The sequence below is a fragment of the Dermacentor variabilis genome, chromosome 8 (genome assembly GCF_050947875.1).
Source record: "Dermacentor variabilis isolate Ectoservices chromosome 8, ASM5094787v1, whole genome shotgun sequence".
Taxonomy (NCBI): Eukaryota; Metazoa; Arthropoda; class Arachnida; order Ixodida; family Ixodidae; genus Dermacentor; species Dermacentor variabilis.
In genome coordinates, this window is record NC_134575.1 from 11,135,341 (window position 1) to 11,156,784 (window position 21,444).

The 21,444-nt window shown below is 44.6% G+C and overlaps 1 protein-coding gene across 1 annotated transcript in view; it reads right to left on the minus strand.

Moving 5' to 3' along the window:
* The window catches only part of ClC-b (chloride channel protein 7), a 45,619-nt gene that overhangs the window by 3,722 nt on the left and 20,453 nt on the right, over window positions 1–21,444 (minus strand). Inside the window, exons 14-22 of the mRNA XM_075701112.1 lie at window positions 20,153–20,246; window positions 19,760–19,929; window positions 18,129–18,308; window positions 15,008–15,093; window positions 13,821–13,935; window positions 12,270–12,353; window positions 8,436–8,525; window positions 3,226–3,309; window positions 774–854 (exon numbers count right to left, since the gene is read on the minus strand). Of these exons, the coding sequence (XP_075557227.1) occupies window positions 774–854; window positions 3,226–3,309; window positions 8,436–8,525; window positions 12,270–12,353; window positions 13,821–13,935; window positions 15,008–15,093; window positions 18,129–18,308; window positions 19,760–19,929; window positions 20,153–20,246 (984 nt within the window). The remainder of the gene's footprint in view (window positions 1–773; window positions 855–3,225; window positions 3,310–8,435; window positions 8,526–12,269; window positions 12,354–13,820; window positions 13,936–15,007; window positions 15,094–18,128; window positions 18,309–19,759; window positions 19,930–20,152; window positions 20,247–21,444) is intronic.

The window sequence follows — 21,444 nt, forward strand, 5'->3', positions numbered from 1 at the left end:
CATACGTATCAATCAACAGTGATGACGTTCCTGCTTTTCATTTACCGAGTGGCCAAGTGCCCATTGTCATAGAGATAAATAAGTTGAGTGCAACTTCAATTACCAACTACTTCAACGAAATGTATGCAGAGCTCAACAAACAGAATCAACAGTATGCTGCTTACTAGATGCCTCTCCTTGTACTTAACATTTTTTTGTTGCACCTAATTACCTAATTGAAGTGAGTTCAAGTTCTCATTAGTCGTCTGATAAACAAGGTGTCAATAGAAAAACTGCAGGGCATGTTGAAAAAAAGTTCGGTAGAAAATTTTTTACAAGGTAAATACTGTGGAGTTTTTTTGTAAGGGGATTCTAAAAAATTTTTTTAACACAGTAAGAAAATGTTGCCTATCTGTTGTCGTGGCTGCTATGAATGTGCGAGCAAATATTACCGCATTGCCTGCAGCAGGGAATTTACAATCTCGTGCCAAACACAGCAAAAATCGCTTGCTCTCGCTTATGCAATGTCTTCATGCCACGCCATTGCAAGTAACTGGACCCACGAATGCTACTGGCATATTTCGTGATTGCGAGACCATTCTCAGCAATACTATTAATAGTTTGATAATGACTAAACTATCAACATTATTGGTGGCATTGCCAATAGTTTTGCATAACTGCTCCCTATGCAACAAGAAGGCAAAAAAGAAATTAAAAAGAATCTGGGAGCTTTTTCTATCTGTGTTTGAATACTGTTTAAATTTGCAATCGGCTGTACTCAGCGAGCCACTTACCATATTGCTGCCATCAACGACAACTAGGTGCCGAAGGCCAAGGGCTCTGAAGAGCTTGAAAATCCTTGGCAGTGATGCATTCTGAAAGGAACACATAAAAGTGATATAAACAGCTCATTACATTCCAGAGACAGAAAGACTGATCAGACCAAAAACAACAAAATCGATTGCACTTCTCATTAAGAAGGGCAAACTTGAGACCCCAGGTAAGAGCATAAATAGAGTAGAATCTCAATAATTCAAACTCGAAGGGGCCCGAAAATTTCTTCAAATTGAAAGGACCATAGCATGATGCATGAATGGTGCGAGTCGTTAAATATCGCCTCGCGCAAGCACCACAGCAAGCGAGGACCATGAAACTTCCCATGCTGGCTTACCAATAATGGCAGAAAACAAAAGTTCACAGAGAGGTCTAAGGTGGCACCGTGCCGGCTGGGCTGGCAGCGCCAGGGTGGAGGCACACGCGTGTGCGTGGGGGCCGTAGAGGATGAGGGAGTTATGAGGGAGTCGAGAGGGAGGGCGAGGGGAGCTTAGTTGCAAGGAAGGCCGGGAGGAAAGCAGATTTGCTCTCCCACCAGCCTGCTGGATGGCGTTAATTACCTCTGCTACCTAAGACTGCCACTGAAACAGTAGAGTTGCCGAGGCCAAACTGGGCCTCTGCTGCTGCTTCCATAAGCGTGCTCGAGTGTTCTTTTCCTTCGTCTGCTGACAGATTGGCGCTATGTTTACCATCTTCATCCTGCGTTCTTAACGAGGGTCATGTCTTATCAAGATGAAGGAAGTCGTTGCCACTGATCATAATCGTGTTGGTGTGCTCCCTTCTGTTGCAGCATCGCTGCATTCAAAAGACAAGGAGAATGAGGCACTGGGTGTCGCCTTCCCATCCTTGTGTTCAGGGTCTGTCTTGTCGTACAGAATTGGATATGGTGCAGTGTCTCTAACAACCTTTCCATTGAGGCATCTCAGTTGAGACGTGCCATTGTAAAGAAAAACAAGCGTGAACTATACCAACCTAGCCAACCAAAACAAGTGCGAGCGAGAGCTGATGTGAGCAGATGATAATGTGACACAAGCGGTGCGGCTGAACCAGACGAGAGTATGAATAGAGCGGTTATGCAGGTACGCATGATAAAATTTCCCATCCGTACGTCACTGTAGGGGCCATTCTTATTGGTCTCCTGCGCTCGCAGCTCACTTGCTGCCGCAGCAAGCCACGAAACATTGGCCCAGGACCGATAACTCCTGCGGCGCGCGTTTTGCCGCTAGTGTGGCTGGGACATTATGGCGCGAGGCAGAAACGGCGACCTTGCCATTTGAGAGAGGATGAAATATCCAGCATGCGCCGGCCCGGACATAATATGCCGTGCTGCTGAGAGCATTTTCGAAGCGTGATATGTTCGAATTAACAGTCGTAAATGCTTGCACATTCGAACTACTGGGAGTTTTCACCCACTGGAATACACACAAATTTGACAGGACCACGGCGTCAGTTCGCGTAAACCAGAAGTTCAAATTAGGCGTGTTTGAATTAACGAGATTCAACTGTAGCATCTTTTTGCAATGTAACCTCCTTCATTTGCTTTGTTTTCTTACACTGCATTTTTACTTGCATAGGAGGTCCCGCCAGCAGCAATTAAGCCTTGGGACCCCCTTCTGTACATACACAACTTTGCATTATTTCTATTGTGTGGAATAAATATGAATTAATACTGAAGAGTGTTTAGGCTGAAGCTTACAAAACAGGATAACAAAGTGCACAGAACCTTATCAATAGACACAGTTCACAAAAGCAGCGTTGTAACCTCCTATACATTCAAGAGGGCTCACTCATTAATCGGAGGACAACTGGAGAGATATTCTGTATGAGTCCACCTAGTGGACACGTACATTTTGTCTGCTGTTGAAGTTCTGATTGGCTAGGCTGTGTTGCGCATCCGCAGCAGCAAAGCAACACAGCCAATCAGCACTTCAGCAGCAGACGAATTTGACATGTCCACTAGGTGGACTCTTACAGAATACCTCACTGCACTTCTGTTCACTACAAACATATGTGTGCTGTTTGCACAGGCATGTTGTTACACACAACTCACAAATGACAGAAATCAGTCAACCAACTTTAACTCATCCACTTATAGACCCTTCAGATGCCAATTAGTTCTAGCTGTTCAAAATTTATCTTTAACAATATTTCTTGCATTTTCCACATGGTTAATGAGAGATAGCAATGAAACAAAAAAAATGTGCAGAGTTCCATTGCCAGCATACAATGGGCATTCATTGTGAGCTATTTGAACAGCAAAAGCGTATGGCTCCTTTAATTGCCATCATCTTAGAAACTACATTGTCCCTCAGCATCAAGCCTCATCGGGCCTTTATGCATGTCCTCGACTGAGCTGTTACATTGCTGCACTTAAATAAATAAGGCAAAAATCAAAAATCAAGGTAGACTCACATGAGAGACTGTGTAGGCAGCCGAGTTCATGAAGGGCTGAAGGTCCATGCTGTACTCCCGCTCGTGAACAGAGACATGCACTTGCTGTTTATGAAAAGGAGAAAAAAATAAACAGTACATTTTTTACACTGCAGCATAGATTCAGTGCAAGCAAAACCACTAATTAAAGGCCAACTGCAGCGAAATTTTGTACCATGCAAAAAGCCTAGCTTAAAATACAGTCAAACCCTAATGCATGGAACCCAGGTATATCAAATTATTGTCTATATCGGACAGTTTTGACATTCCCTTGGAAATACCATGCCAAAGTATAGTGCTGTACTATGCGTGTATCGAACACTCGTTCACTGCAACAGCACATTTGATATATCGAACACTGCACCTCACCGTGCTCCTGGAAGCACACTTCTCCTGCAGTTACACGATCACTTCTTGTGTCATCGGAAATATTTAATGCCGAGTTACAAATGCCACTATTTTGGCATATGTTGTCAAACTAGACATTGAATCTGATGGGGAGTACAAGTAATGGAGGAAAAAAAACTGTGCGCGTCTGGTGCTATGTTTTTTTTTTTTTTTTAGCAGTATTCTTGACGATCACTTTCGGTGATACTGTCACATTAGCGTGACGTAGTACATGGCACGTTGGATGATTCGAGTGATTTTGCTCAACCAGTCAATCACCGTGCACTGAAAGTGATAACTCCGAAAATAACCGTCCAAGAATATGTTTCATGGATAGCTTGATCATGCAAAATGTGTCCGTTCGTTATCACAAGAGCATATCACCACTCTGCTTCAAGAATGCAAACAGCCTCCTGTTCCGCTAAGCATTCCACAAGAAAGTGTGCATACCATCCAGGCATTGGATGTTGAAAAGCTGTGCTGCGGGTTTCGCTCACTAATGAGCGAAACCCGCAGGTTAATCTATGAGTGTCCACCTAGTGGGCATGTCCATTTCATCTGCTGCTGGAGTTCTGATTGGCTGGGCTGGGGTACACATCAGAAGGAGACAGGCACCTTCAACCAATCAGCACTTCAGCAGCAAATGGACATGTTCTAGGACCACAGTTACAGAATAGCCCCTCAGGGCTTTCCGTGAATGGCATTCTGGGTTTCTGCGTGCGGCTGAAATGTATCCCAACCCCAACTTGGATAGATTTTTACATTACAATTTTGACTTAACGAAACCACCGCACGCCAGATCCGCACTTTGCGGAAACACCATTATGGCAGTAGCACGCAGGACTTGCTTACATTCAATAATCTGGTCAGCACTGAACGCGTTTTATTCATTCTTGCTAGGGCTACACGAGAATGGGAATAAGCTCTGATACTCTGCAAGTTGAAAGCCACTTTTCAATCTGACAGTGCCTGTGTAGTGCCGGTAGTACAGATCGACGCAGAGGCCTGAGGGCAAGGCCCGAGAACAAAGGGAATGTGAGGCATCGGAGCGGCAAACAGCACACAAGAAGAGATGGGCAGACTTGGGGAGGACGAGAAGCACGGGCAACAGCTTGCAACAGGAAGTCTGTTCCGGTACCAAAACTGTACACGACAGCCTTCATGGATGGCCAACATATGAAAAATTGGCATTTAAATGGCATACATGCGGCCTGGCACGTTCACATGCAATTCACAGTATGATTGCGCTGACGGTGGCACGGCATACCTGTAGGCTAGTTTACTTTCGCACTGCATCTATTTTTAACCACATACAGAGGAACCCAGCTATATCAAACCCACTTACATAGAATTATCCTGTACATCAAACAATTTCTGAACATGGTATAGTTACTGTGAGTATATATAGCAAAAGTTATGCTTGCATTGAACAAAAATAGCAGTGACTCCCAATATATTCAATGTCATGCGGCGCGAAAGTGACCCCAGAAGTTGGCTTTCCTTTGTCGCAATCAGGAAACCCGCCGACACATCCTAAAAGTGGTTTAGCTAGGCTGTGCAGCTCCATCCACCCGCTCTCCCTACTGTGACCGCGTCGCATCGGGCAAGCCAGCGGCACACCCTGCAAAAAAATTACCCTGGCCCACCTGCAGAGCTTGCTCAGATAGCCAATCAGAGGCTCTTGTGACCTCGTCGTGCAAGATGGTGCAAGTCCGAATTGCCTCGCTGCTTTTCTTGTTCGTTGTGTTTCCGCCATGTGGGCCTTGGCTAGCACGAAGCGCACTGAATTTGCCCTTCGCCATGAAGCTCGAAATCATAAATAGAGTCGAATGCAATAACAAGCGAGATGTCACAGCGCACAAGATTCCAAGGTGTATTCTTAGCACTATCTTGGAAGAATAAGGGGGAGATCAGGGCTAAGGTGGACAAACGAACCGGGGCCTGTGGCGCATGATGCGTGCACACGACCGCGACATTGAGGCGGCCACGTACAAGCGGTTCATTCGAAACTGCTTCAGATGTGCCAGTTTCCGCATGCCCGGTGATGACTATGGAAATGCTTATGAGTGCCACGAAGCCATTGCCGGTGTCACCGAAGTTTGGAGCGAGCTGTCACAATTTCCAGAAGCCATTGATGGATCAATGGTAGACGAGCTTGTAGGTGCAGATGGTGGTGTAGCGACCACAGGCGAGCCCGAAAAAGAAGAGGACATTGCTGACATCGTACCGAACACAAGTGAAAGCAGGCACAATAAGGAAATCAATGATGATCCTTTGCCCAAATCCTACAAGGTAATTGGTGCACTCGCACTAGTCTGGCATTTCTGCACGAATGTGGAAGGTTGCAGCTTCAGCTGTTCCGACTCTTTAGGCAGTATCGAGAAATGCGTGCTGCCACAGATAGCGAAGTTGCCCAAGCGGAAGAAGATACAGGACTATTTCATGCGAAACTAAGCTAGTTTCATCAATCAAGTGCTTTTATGATGTCAAATTCTTTAGCAGGCTTATATCGAATTATGCCCTATATCGAACTGGTAGGTGTTTTTTTGTGAGGTCAATATAACTGGGTTCAATTGTATTGGATAAAAACGCACAAGAAGCACTTCAATGCATGCAAGGTGCACCGCAATGTCTCATTACAGCAACGTCAGCTTTTAAGGTTAGCAATGCGATCAATAGACCGCTCGGCAGTGTGAGCGACTTACACGACATTGGCAGGCGTGCAAAAATCAAGTAAACATTGAAGCGTATGACACAGCCTCGAAGAAGCAAATACAGTGGAATCTCGATAAACGGAACTGCCTCTTGAACACCATCCTCATGGTTGGTTGGTTTTTTATTCATGCAATTGTATTCAGCTTTGTCTCTCAGTAAATAGAACTCCTGATAACGGAAACAATTTCCCTGGTCCTTTGAGGTTTCGCTTAAAGAGAGTCCACTGTATGTAAATTCCCGTTTTTCACCATTTTTGGAAATTGTGTGAGGCATGCAGAGGTTTCAGATGAGCTTGACATAAGCATATATAGCATATTCTATATTTTGAATTATCAATGTATCAAACTATTTTGCAATCCCCTTCTATTCTGATATATCTGGGTTCAACAACAGCGTATGTGTGCAACAGCATCAGTGCAAAATATGATTTCATTTATTTATTTTCTGAAAGTGCCCAAGAACAGCTCTATGCCTTAATATTGGTGCTCTTGTGTTACACAAAAAACATAAAACCGAAAACAAGACAGAATACCTCAAACAACAGTGGTGCAAAGTGCAACAAAAAATTGAATTAATCAAACACAGAAGTCAAATAATGAGCAAATAGTAGAGCTGAATATATCAAGATCATGATGCGAGGTATTTTGTTGCATTATATAGACATGTTATAGCGTTAGAGGTGCAAAAAGAATTCGCATAGAAAATGCTAGGATTACGCAAGTTAGAGCGAGGCACGCAGAACGTTACAGCTGACAGTAACTGTGGACAGGAGAAGTGGTTGTGAATTAGTTTATACAAGAATATGTATTCACAGTATTCCTGCCTTATTTCTAGGGGTCTAATATTAAACATGCGCATTAAACGCTCATAGGCATAAAATACACGGCATCCAAGAAACGAATCATACAGGATACAAATGAAATGTCGCTGAACACACGGAATTTTTGCAACATTGGTCAAATTAATACAGTTCCATACAACAAAACTAAACTCTAGCTTCAGGCATACATGAGAATAACACAGTTCACATTCATAAACTTTTTAGTCATCCTTGATATGAGGCCTAACTTGCTGTAGGATGCATTAACAATGCTTGAAAAATGTTCTTCAAAAGTTAGCCGGGAGTCAACTAATATCCCCAAGTCACACGAACAACTTGCTCTTTTCAAAGGAATGTATCAAGTGAATATTCATATAATAAAGGGTACTTTTTTTGATTAAAGGAAACAACAAGTGATGTTTGAAATAAAAGTGAAACCGTCATGAAAAGATTTGAAAAAAGCAGTATTTGGTACCGAAAACGAAAAAAAAAAAAAAAGGGGGGGGGGAGGGAGTAGACAACGTCATTACTGCTAGCCGGAAGTGACGCATCACTACAGAATGCACAGCTCTTCAGCACAATGTCCGGTATAAAGCATTAACTGCAGCTGCCGAAAATAGGCGCTTTCGACGGGAGATGACGCATGTTCAATGCAGTTACTGTACCCCAAGCTTTGCCGAGAGGGGGCTGTCATTAAAAGCGTTGCTATAAAAGTCACCATAGGGGTCAGGCACGTGCATGCTGACTGCTCAAGTTCGAATTATCTGGCGAATGCCCATTTTAGGATCGAAATAATAAAGGTTTTAGCCCATAGAAATGCAGGGGCACCGGCTGGGACCTTCGGTAAGGACCGAATGAACTAAAATAAAATTTAAAAAAAAATATAAGAGAAAGTCGAATTAATGGAAGTCTTCTGTATTATGAATTTCAGTTTAACAAAGTGTGTTTACACACAATTTCAATATAACGAAATTTCGCTGTCACCGCAAAAAAATACTGAGGCAACAAATGGAAACAGCTGCAGATGCAGATAGAATTACATGAGTCTGCTTGAGAATGCACCTATCATATAATGCACCGCGCGACAGTGAGCAGCCGTTGAAGCGGAGCAGCAAGACTTGCCATCAGACCCTTTCACGGTCATGTGCACACTCTTCCCGCTTGAGCAAGGAGAGAAGGGGGGGGGTTGTGTGGCCAAAATTCGCATACAGTCGAATGAAGTCACATAAAGATTAAAAAAAAGGAAGGTAAGGAAAAGGCCAGTAGTCACCTGAATGGTCGGATAGCGTGGGTAGGCATCCCGGAAATTGGAGAGCTGCAGTCGCCGACGGCAGGCTCCCTCACTGTCGCTCTGGAACATCTGGTGGGGTGACAAATGGCGTGCTCAAGCACTGGCTAGCATTAAAGCCAGTCTACTTATATGGCTATGAAGACAGCTTTGAGAGAGAGAGAGAGAAAACAAGGGTAGGAAAGGCAGGGAGGGAGACAGCTTTGAGCCCCCACATAATGTCTGTGACCTGACTGACGCTCAGCTCAGAACAGTAACCGAAGAGAAAACTAATATCCCTCTATTTTAACACTTTATTTTAACACTTCTAACATAGGGAAAACACATAAGGAAACACATAAATAAGCAAAAAAAGCATGACTGTGTGTGTGTGTGCGTGCATGCATGCACGCGTGTGTGTGTGTGTGCGTGCACGCATGCGTGTGTGTGTGTGTAGGCAGTCTTCCCAGTTAATTTCCAGGCAGCCTGCTAAGCCGCCATATTGTTTAGGCAGCAAAATAGACTGAATCGCCCTCGATTTCAATCCTGCCTTCATGAAGCCTTCTATGCCGGCTTCATCAGCACTGGAATCAGGCTTAAGATGGTTTCTGTCCTTGCTGCTGTCTGTTTAGCTATCTACAGTGAGATAACATATTTACTCGCACAATGAACACACTCGCGTAATGAACACAGCCCCCACTTTTCCCATCAAGAAGTGTGTTTTTACTACCTCTAGCATAATGATCGTGCCCTGTACCTGCTGCCGTGAAGTAGGAGACACACGGTACGATTCGGAGTTCGGTGGGTGCAATTGTGTCCGACGCCGTGTCAGACACCAAGTTGTACCATGTCTCCTACTTTTATTGTGATAGCAATATGGACGCTCCGGACACATTTTTACTGTTGTCGTCGCCGCACACCGCATGGTATAGGTTAGAGTGAAAGCGCACGAGGGAAACCGATGATCGGGGCTCAATCTCACGCGCCATCTTTCGTCACGCACAAGGCCCCGGGGGATAGGGGAGGGAGAGACAGTGGCGTTGTACTCTGGCAGCAACTGCATACTGCACAACCGCACTCGAGGGGTGCCGATGATCATGGCTCAATCTCCCGCGTACAAGGGAGGAAAGCGGGAAGGAAACATGCTGTCTTCCGTCGTGCGCATGGCGTCAAGGTGGAGGGAAGGGAGGGGGGATCTGCGAATTTTCACTGACACTACTGAGCTTTGGAAGCATGTCGCTACTGACGACGAAACAGGTGGTGCTTTGACGGAGGAGTTTCTGGGTGCAGATAGCACTGCTTCATTATGCAGGGACCTCCAACGGGGCGATCGTTGTCGCGACAGATGGCGGCACTGTGTGACAAGGGCAACGAGACTGACATTGACCCATCTTTGACACCGACCTCGATGTTCACGCGAAGTGCCCTGTCGTCGATCGAGTCGCTCATCGATTTCACGCACGCTTAATTATTGCCGCTAGTATTCACACAGCTGCTGGACACCACAGTTGTGAACCTGAAATCCCGCAAAAGCAAGTGTGGATTTCTTGCCATTTCAGCACGCCTAACGGTTGATAAGCTGTTTACAGGTATTTTTCACAGGCTACTTGACACGTCAATTTTTTCAGTGCCAGTGGCAAATTTGGTTTCAGAGCTATAAACGTATGTTCAGCAGCTTTTTATTTTTTACGGTAGTTCAGATATAGCGATTATCGGTCATAAGAATTTGATTTTTCATTGTTCTTGATATTGTTATAAGTGGACTGCACTGTACTATATACAATGAAATCTTGCTACAACGAATCTCATGGGACTGCCAAGAATCATCCCATTATTTTGAAGAATCACTGTATTAAAGACATGCAAATTGGGGTTCAAAATTACATTCAAGAGAAATTGCCTACATTTGCAAGTGGTACATGCATAAATAAGCTTTTGCCGGTGAGAGACTCCAAACAATAGGAGTACGAGCAGTCCTCTATGTGAAGACATCATCTCCAGCTGGCACTTGCACAGCTCGCGCAGAACACAGATCTGTTAACGCTATGAGAGTGTGTGCCAGGCATACGGCCACGCATCGCACTGATGGTCACGGACAGTGAAAGTATGCCTCATAGCTCTGAGCATGTTCCATCTCCGGTAGGATGAAATGTGATGCTGCAGGGCGACAGCGACCAGGACGCAGCCATTCTGAAGCGCGACCTGACTGTCACATGTGAGCCATAATGCCAGTGTGTTTCCTCAGAGCACAGATAACATGCCTCGATCCATCACAACCGCTACCCATAAGCTCACTGATAACTCCAGTGGCTGTTGGTAAAGTGTGCAAAACCTTACATTGCTTATCTACACATGCTGTGCCACTGCACATAATCGCCAAATACTGAAGCCCCAAAGCATCCATGAATTTTTCATGGCTTTCCTTGCTGATCGGTTTTGGGTTTAGGTGGTATTTTAAGCAAGCCTGCATTTTACCGGAGGTTTTTTTCCTCAATCCATTAAGATTGCCACGATTGTGAACGGTGCAATTGGTGCAATCTCATGGTCTTTGCACTACAGACAGTGTCGATTTGTGTTTTTACTAGTGTAGTTACAGTGGCTGTAGTGAAGTAGTGGTGCAGCTCCTATTTCTGCGAGCCACCACTACTGCAGGCATTGACAATAGGGGCTGGCACAGATTGGAAATCGAAGTCATACAGGAATATCTGTGGCTTCACAAGTTGCAAGTGTGCACAATATTTTGTGTTGCAAATTCATTAGTTTCAGGTGCTACTAAAACAGAGAAAGCACAAAATTTTGCTCATTATAGTGAAATATTCAGTTTTCACATGCATAAAACCAATTTCTTTTTTTTTTAATATATATATGTTTAAACAATAGGCTTTTGGCTGGGGATTCTTCAAACCTTCTTTAACCTGAAGAAATTGCAATTTTGAATGTTGTAGTGACGAGATTTCACTGCATACTCGCGTGATTGACCACAGCTTTCCCTTTCTAAAAGTTTCATGAAGTCAGAGTGTGGCTATTAGATGGGAAAACATTTTTCTTTTCAGTTCACTAAAAGTTACCAAAGTTAATCAACCTGTCTAAACAGTTCTGTCTACCATATAGGAATGTGCCTGGATCTAAGGATTTTGAGCATTGTTTGGGGAGAAAAGGAAATCTGACCAAATCTAGGGACGCCTTGAAATTTTACACTAGGGTTCCAAGCCTCGGGTACTATGTGCAAAATGAGGACTATGTCTGGTGCATGTATCCTTTTCTATTGTCTCTGTGGACATAATTTGAGCCACAAGGAATTTGCCAGTCGATGTTGGAAAAGCATTCACAGAAATAAAAACGGTTTCCACCATGGCAGTTCATCCCACTTAAGTCAGATTTCGTTTCGTCTTTTGGCACTGATTCAAATGTGTTACAATGAGTAAGAAAAAAAATTACGCTACAGAAATTGCCACCATTTTGCCCGGCAACCAACAGAAGTTCATCTTTAAAGAGCAGCAAAGTAATAAAAAAAAACACTTGGAAGAAACCTCGGATATCTAGAAAATTTCGTTATCCAAGTTCAAGGATCGGTGGCCCCAGAGTTCAGCAGCACTTTCACCAGAGAGAGACTGCCCATGAAATTTGCCCAAGAGGGATCATTCAGTTCAACTTTGAAATGAACATGGCGGTTGCACAACGACCACACATCAGGCTAAAGAAGCTAATGCAAATATGGATGTCCCCAATTTATTCTCTTGTTCGCATTTCAATTTATGCTGCTGGTACAAGCTTAGGAAAAGTCTTGCAGCTCTTAGAAATCACAAGGGCTGAATTGTTTGCATTGTACGTTCCCACCTTGTACTGAAGAAGAACGATAAGCTGCCACCGCAGGATGATGCCTCGGAAGCGCCCAAACGAGTGATCTTCACCAGAATGCTCCTGAAATTGAAAAAAGAAATAGAAAGTCCTGGCTTAATGTACTTTATAATAATAATAATAATAATAATAATAATAATAATAATAATAATAATAATAATAATAGGAGTAAGAGTGAGAATAGTAGTGGCGGACACTTTCAAAATTCAATGGTGCAGTGGACTACAGTCGATGACCGATGAATCGGACACCGATAATCCGGACATGCTCGGTGATTCGGAAGGCTTCGCGGCACTGTCAATGGCCCCAAAGACAAAGTGTAACAACGAAGAGGCAACTGAAGAGCCTGAACTGCTGCATACCAAAACGAGCTCAAATGCAGACATCGTTGATAAACTGCTAGGCCGCGGTGTGCCAATTTCTGCCGCCGTTACATTTGAAGACTTTGCAGACGTCAACATCGCAGTGTTGTCGTGTGCCGAACTGAACGATGACGAAATAATTGAGCAAGCTCTCCCACCGTCAAACAGGGACGCTGATGATGATGTGTCATGTGCTCGGGAGCGTTCCCATGCGGATCTGACGCGGACCTTCGCAGCCCTTACATCAGCGTACAGCGACAGCACAAAACTGGCAGAAATACAGGCGTACTTGGTTGCACATAAGCGGAAGTGCGTGCAGTAATGAATCGAAGACTTATACCTTGCACAGGGGCCTTAAAACACAAATAAAATTGCATTTTTTTATACATTCGTTTTTCATATTCTTTTTCCGACATTTGTTAGTTCGGACTTATTTGCATTCCCCGTGGAGTCCGAATTATCGGTTATCGACTGTAAAAGGAAGAGCCCCAAAATATCATTGACATGCTAGCAAGGCAGTAATGAAATATTGAGTAAATTTACAGTATACAAAAACGTACTGGAGCCTCAAAACACTTAGCCAGTGAGGTTTGTTGGAATCCATTCAAGCTTAAATAAAGAAATATTACACAGTAAAACAAGTCTATATAAAAATTGGGAAATACAAGCAAACCAACTCAGAATGCAATAGTGTAGTGCAATAGACTAACTTACACAAGGAGTACATTCATATAAAGTCTATGATGTGTTGCACATTAAGGCAATAATATGACCTTAGGGGGACGCCTCAAGGCTTGGGCCCTTAGGGCCCTCACTCTGGATCTGTCAGTTGTCCACTGCGAGACACTGCTGCTGTCACAGTAAGAGAGTTAAAAGCTAGATTAATCGTCCAAGCCTGCGGACTTTTCTGAGACAAAGTTGCACTCTAATGAGTGTACAGCTTTACTGAATAGGGTAATGACTTGGGCAATTGATATCCGTCTAGTATGGCAGCAGGTTTTGAGCACAAACTAGGAGACAATAGCATGTGGAGACAAAGACACAAGAACAACACAAGTGTCTGTCTTCAGGTGTTGTCTCATAGTTGGTACGCAAAACCTGCCACTGTGGAGTGCAGCTTTAGCAGAGCAACAAGCAGAGCTGGCGAAAGATGTCAGCTGAAACCAACCTCAGCCGTGTCCACCACGGGGAAACCATTGTGCGGACAGGAGGCCAACACATCGATGATCCTGCCAACATTCTCCACTGTCCGGAATGTGACCACAGGGTAGCCCATGACCTCTCTGAACAGAGAAGCCAGTTCTGGTCACCATCGCTCAAAATCAAATCAAAATCAAGGTTGGTGGGGGCTTAACACACTGAAGTAATGCAAGGGCTAATTAGAATGATGCTGTGATGGGGGGGGGGGGGTAGAGGAGCATTGCAAAACCAGTGTGGTGGCTCGATTGCATAGCAAATGGCGCAATAGTGCAGCAGCTTTGATAAAAAAAAATACAGAACTGCAGATTGTTGTGACGGAGACGTCTCAACGCTGCCGCCACTGTTGCGAAGGAGGATCAAAGGCGACGGTGATTAAACGAAACATTTATATGCAGTATGTACAAGGGCGTTACATGAACGGCTCAGAGGCCGGGGCACAATGGACTCGCACTAAAGCGTGCGGTGAGAAACGGGAGCACGCCTCTGCTGGCTGTCGTCGTCGTCGTCCCGTGGTTCGGGCTTTTATAACCACAGGAGTCGATGCAGTTGCCATCGGCTCGAACCTCCAATCAGGACCCACCGCGGGTTGCTGTGCGAATTTCGACGAATGGACGAGAGGCACCTGTATCAGGCGATCCCGGTGAAGTGGTTCAACGGCGCCGCTCCAGCGGCGCCACCGGAAGTAACCCGAACACGACCCGCCGTCGGGCCCGGCGAATTCGTTCGGCGCCCAGCTTCAGCCGCATGCCGGCACAGCGAACCTTTGTTGGGAGCTCTAGCACAACAAGATATGCGCTAAGAATTGCTCAGTTACACATAAAATATGAGGCACAAATTTGACATGTTTAAATCTTGGAAGAAAATCTTGCATTATATGCAGGCTTTTACGGTACATGCAACAGAGAGTGACTGCGATGCAGAAGTACTCTGTTGTGGAATACTTGGTTCATACTGAACAAGTAACGTACCACACAAAATAAGTGAAGCGTGAAAAAAAAGACAGAACAGAGTGCGATGCCTTGCCAAGCACAGTACAGCTGCATAAAATTGTTGACCTTGCAAATATCCTACGTAGAGCATGGATACATCCACATTTTTACATGTTCTTAAGCCTTCTGCTCGTTTTCAGCCCGCAACAGCAGAAGAAAAACTTACTTTGCTGGAATGTTGCTCGAGCGTGAAGGAGCCTCCCAGCCCAAAAATGGAACACCAGCTAATTGGAGGTGGATGTCATAAAGCCCCTGCAAGGAGAATAGAGCAAAATTAGAATAAAAATGGATGCAGATAAGGTGAGAAAAGAAGAAGTCATCATCATGTCTCTCTAGATTGTGCAATTGCACAGTGATGCATTGCATGGAATTAAATCCAAGAGGGAAATTTTAAGCTAGAAAATCCAATAGTGCAATTACTCAGGAGTGCAACGTCACACCGCTACGCATCTGGTCACTAAAAGCGGCAGGAACATAGGAGCTAAACTTTGGCAATGAAACACAAACTGTAGACAGTGGAAACAGAACACGCATAGTAGTTAGGCCTGTACTGCTGAGTTTCATTCCATGAGAACACTACTTTCTTTTTGAAGCTGTATTACGTAACGATTATTTTCATTTCTTTTTTTTTTTTTTTTTGCCTATCGTCATAGGCTGGCATGAAGCCAGGTAGTCATTTTTTACCAGTATTGCTGATTAAATCAAAGGAAAAAGATCCTTAAATAATACAGCCCCTGATCAGGCAAATTACAGAAAACACATGTCAACAAAACGCATACAGTCAACAAAAGAAGCAATTCTTTCCTATTACTCGCACGTTGTTGGAAAAAAATGAGACATAATACGGGACACCCATGGATACAAGAAAACAAAATACAGTCAAATCTCCATAATTTGAACTCGAAGGGGCCCAAAAATGTGTTCAAATTAAAAGAAGTTCGAATGAAAAGAAGGCCTCGTCTGAAGCATTCGTGCACCATAGCACGATGCACAAGCGGTGCGAGACGTGAAATATCACGGTGCACAAGCACACAATGAGCGAGGACCACGGAACTGCCCATGCCGGCCAATGCTCGCCTCCCGATAACAGCAGAAAACGAAATTTCAAGGCGCAGGCTAAGCTGGCGCTGGGCCGGCGGGGCTGGAGGCGCGCGCGTGCAGAGACCGCCGAAGATGAGGGAGTCATGAGGGAGTTGAGAGGAGGGTGAGGGGAGCAGTTGCGAGGAAGGGGGGAGGGAAGCGACTTTGCTTTCCCACCAGCTTGCTGGATGGCAATACATAATTACCTCTGCCACCTACTGCCACCAAAGCAGCAGAGTGGCCAAGGTTGGACTGAGCCTGCACTGCTGCTTCCATTTGCGTGCTCACGTGTTCTTTTCCTTCATCTGCTGACAGATCAGCGCTGTGTTTACCTTCTTCGTCCTGCGATTTTAATGCAGGTCATGTTTTATCGAGATGACGAAGTCGTTGTCACTGATCATAATCATGGTGGTGTGCTGCTTTCTATTGTGGCGTTCTCACACTCAAAAGACAAGGAGAATGATGTACTGGGTGTCAACTTCGCATCCTTGTATTCAGGGTCTGACTGGTTGTACAGAATCGGATATGGCGCACTGTTTCCAACAACCTTTCCATCGGGACGTCTCGGTTTAGACGCATCATTGTAAAAAGAAACAAGCGCGAACGAGACAAACCAAGCCAATCAAAAGAACTGCGAGCTAGAGCTGACGCGAGCAGATGATAGTGTGAAACAAGCGCTCTGGTTGATCTGCATAACACCAGTTTCCTGTGCGTACGTCCGTGTAGGGGCCGCTTTTATTGGCTTGCGGCTCACTTTCCGCCCCAGCAAGCACGAAAAATTGGCCCAGGACCGATCCCTCTAGCGGCACGCATTTTGCCGCTAGTGTGGCTGGGATATCAGGGCACAATGCAAGAACGCCGACCTTGCCATTTGAAAGAGGATGAAATTTACGCCATGGTTCTTTTTCTTTGCGCTCAGCGTTCAGGGGTTTCTCCTAAGCCTTTCCTCTATGGTGGGGTCAGAGCAATGCTGGTCGGAGGCGCTACCGCGTGATTTGGCCCGCTGCTGAGAGCATTGTCGGGTGCGGTATGTTCAAATTCACCGCCACAAATGCTTGCACATTCGAATTACCAGGTCGTTTCGCCCATTGGAAGACACATAGCTTTGATGGGACCATGGCACCAGTTCAAATAAATCAGAAGTTCAAATTAAGTGTGTTCGAATTAATGAGATTCAACTGTACAATTGGATTGCTACATGTATGTAAACCTCATTTTAACCAATTAAGATGCTACAGAACATAATGAGCCTGTTTCTACCATGGCAATTATTAACTGACAGTTCAGCACAACACATTCAGCTAAAAATGGCAGCGGGTGCTACAATGCATTCGATCAATGCAAGGTATCAAAGTTTTGCTATCTTGCACACCCATTTGAAGGTTGTCAATCTTAGTCTCCCTTGATGCTATTCATTAATACAGCATCAGGCACAGGTTTGTGTGCGACACATTGCCCTCCCCATAATCAAATGTACCGGGCACTACACACTGCGTGCTGCTCACGTTGACAGCATGCATGCTGGGTCTTTGTGACACTCCATTCCAGAGCTTCGGTGACTACAAGAGGCTTAGCAACGGGTTGTGCAATGACTATGTCATGCTCTGAAGCAGCTACGTATGGTAGGTGCTATTTGTTGCGGTGGCCGTTGCAATTTGACAACACTGCTTAAAACCGACGAACAAAACTGACTGGTATAAAATCAGAAATTAAATTATGAGGTTTAACATCTTAAAGCAATATGCTAGCTTCGAGATACACCGCAGTAGAGGTCCTGGGCTCACCTTGACAACACAGAGTTCCTTAATGTGCACTTAGATTTAAGTAAATGAGTATCTTTGCATTGCGCTCCAATTGGAATGCAGCCGACAGGACAGGGAATCAAACCCACGACCTCTTAGTGAGCAGCCGAACGCATAGCTACTGAAACACTATGGCAGGTAAGAGAGAACTACAACAGGTTCCAAGTGCCAATGCAAGCATCACTAATAAGTATTTGGTCCTGTCATGCCAGTCTCTTATCTTGATTTTTGGCACTGTTGTATTTACAAATTGTTGCCAACTTGCACAGTTGACCAATCTCATAAACTTATGCCAGTGACACAAACAGCACAACCAATCAACTGTCAGTAATCAGTTATAGGCCAAAAATGAAGTGGTTCGGAAGCCTTAAGTTGATGCATAATCCAGCAAGGATAAAAACTAACCTCGGAGAAGAAGTCGCCCACCCACTTGGCCACCGTCAGGGCTATCATGATGGGTAGGGCAAAAGTGATGTTGCGCGTCGCCTCAATCAGAATGACACTCAGGCTGAGCGTCATGCGAACCACACCGCCCAGGGTAGCTGCAGCTCCAATCAGCGCAAACTTCCCAGGGTTCACCCACGTCTGTGGTCAGAATGGAAACAGCAAAACAGGGAGATCAAAGCACCAATTAGAAGCACAGGTGTCAAGCTCACGGGGTACTTAGAAAACAATGCTTGAGTTTAGATGATCGGAATGTCATGCAGGATACTGTGCACTGTCTTGTTCCTGAATAACTGTCTGCTGCCATCGCTGTTTGTTTTTTTGCTTGCTTGTTCGAGTGTGTGTGCATGTGCTTAGGCATCTGTGTGGTATGCATGCATGTAGGTGTATGTGCGCAGTTGGCCACAAAAGTCCACTGGATACAGGATTTGTGAAAAAGCTGAATTGTCATGAAGCCTCGAATGTAACGTCTGAGCCTGTAGTAACTTTTGTAAACTGGATGGTGATCAATTAAATTACAGCTGCCATGCTTTAACAAACCAGAAATTTCCAAGTTTGCCGTGAGACTCATGTCCCATAAGCTTTTGAAGCCGGCTGTGCATGTCACTGTAGCAGACAGCATGGTTTTGATGCTTTTCTCAGAATGGCTCACGAGGTATTTACTTCCTAGAGCTATAATTGTTTACTATTTGTAAAAGTCGCACACTCCAATACCAGGACTAAAGCCAGTCAGAACTCCAGGAATGTCCCATTGTCGAAAATCTTTAGGCAGGCACAAGTTTCAAAATAACCACCCCAAAAATGTGCTACGAAATGCATTGCTGTTTCACTTAGGATGGATTAATAATGCACAAGGGAGGCTTTTAGGCAAAATAATAAGTGGGGTGCCACTGTATTTTGCCACATTTTCGGGGACAGAGGTCTGCAAAACATACATGCATTCAGCACACTGTCCAACCTAAATTCTGCGAACCACAACACTAGCCCTAGAGTGCTTAACATGTTCACTGTTTCCTGTGTCAGCGGCAAGCCATGGAAGTTATTCCCTATGGGCAACTATGAATATACACGTCCTTCCCGTAACGCAGAAGTGGTAGCTTTGTAAAAAGATCTTGTCCCAGTTCTCGAGACGAAAATTTCCTGTTGCTTCCAATGACGAGCACAATGGCACCACTTCTATGGAACTCAAGACTTAAGACACAAAGGCGCATGGCTCTCCAATGGGTTCCAACAAGCCTCAAAAATGTGGTGCATCTCGTTTGTCATAATGTACTGTGCACATGGAAGCACACAGAATGAAATGCAAAAGAGAAACGTTTCGTAGAACACCCCATATGTGCAATTACTCGGGAGTACCACATCATGTCTCTACAAATTTGGTGACTAAAGTTCATGTGGACTCTGATCTAAGTATACGAATGAAAATTACTTCAATGTCACACAAACTGCAGATAATGGAAACGAAAGAATGCACACTGGTTAACCCTAAATTGTACGCATTCCGCAAGCTCTGTGTACATGTCAGGACTTTGCAGCTGCATGGAATGTGTTAATTCAGTTAATTAGCTGAAGATGGTTTAAAAATCACGCACACTTGTCGGGAACATGTTACGGACACCAATGCCGAGCAGACGACCCCAGACTGCGCCCACCAAGAGCGTGGGGATGAACACTCCGCTGGAGACACTCAGACCGTACGTCCAACAGCTCAGCAAGAAATACACCACGAAGAAGGCCAGCAGGGTCATCGCCGTCCATGTGCCTGAAGGGAATGGGCAGTTTGCAAGACACACAGGCTGAATGCAAAAGAAGAAAAAGCAAGACAACAAAAAGAAAAAAAATTGATTGACTGATTGTTTGCGACTGAATATGAGGTGAAATGGAATCTGGGATGCAAAAGACTTGTGGAAAGCTCTGGATTTATCCTGACCACTTGGAGTTTATTAAAATGCAGCTAAACCTAAGCACAGAAAAGAAACCCTTACCTTCAGGTCGGTGGAAAAGGCTTCGAACACTGGCTTCGGGTGTTTGGAACCAGATTTCTCCAAGAGCACTATACCGGCCATCAGAGCAGTTAAACTGTAAGAGCCAGGAAACAGGAGCAATTAAATGCAAAATGACAGACAGGAAGACAGCTGCGTGGATTACAGTGGAAAAGGGCATAGTTGAGGATAACATTAAGATGAGTTGGGGGGGGGGGGGCATAATATGCAGAGCAGGTAATCAGCAGTCTGTTAGAGAGGAGAGAACATATTGAACTTAAGAAAAGCAAAGGGGCTGACAGGAGGAGCTTTGTCATTGGCCTGTAACTATGTACAGGAAAAGGAGAGAGTATGGATAAGGATGATAGTTTAGAGCAAACTATACACATGTAATGTGCACAGCACCTTACTAGTGTAACAATGGGCACCAAGGAAAAGGAAACGCAGTCAGCGATGGCACATGATCCGCTTGGGTGGTGAAAATAGGAAATTTTCAAGCACAGAGTTATGTTGCACCATGACACCAAAGAGAGGAAGCCGAAGAGCAGCTTGGTTGCAATCGAAGTTGCATGCTACTCTGAACCTTTGGCGGCATTTGCTGCAGAGTTTGTAGATACAACAGCATGGCCTTCAAACACAGTAACATTTGGATGGCATCAGCTGACAGAAGAAAGGGATACAAGCAACAAACTGGGCTTAACGTCCTAAAGTATGAATGGAGCTGCAAGAGACGGTGTGGTGGAGAGCTCCAGATTTTCACCCAGCTGGGGTTCTTTAGTGTGCATCTAAGTCTAAGTGCATGAGCGTTTTCACAAAAGTGGCATCCACAGTTGGGAATTGAACCCACACCCCTGTGCTCAAAACATAAATGTAAACCCAACCTAACATGAGAGACTAAGATGGCCAGCTATGATGAAACCTAACATGGGGACTATGATGCATTCATTTTTTTGCACACTACTGCAAATGTTCTCGGCAACTGATACAGCACAACTGCATGTTTTCTGGCACAAACAGTCCAATACAATTTGATCGTACATCATTTGAACAAACTTTTTCATTTCAAAGAGCAAATGCAAAATCGTCACACTCATAGGAAGCTTGTGTGTATACATTTCACTTGAATAAGCAGATCATTCAGGTCTACCGAAGTATGGTTATAATATTACTGCCTATGCTATGCCTGTTCATCCATTGGACTTTTAACATATCATAAAAAAATTAATTTTTAGCGTTTTATAGTTGTGGTTACACAACAGCAAAGAAAGAAGGATGCAGCTCGCTCTTCAGCAAAT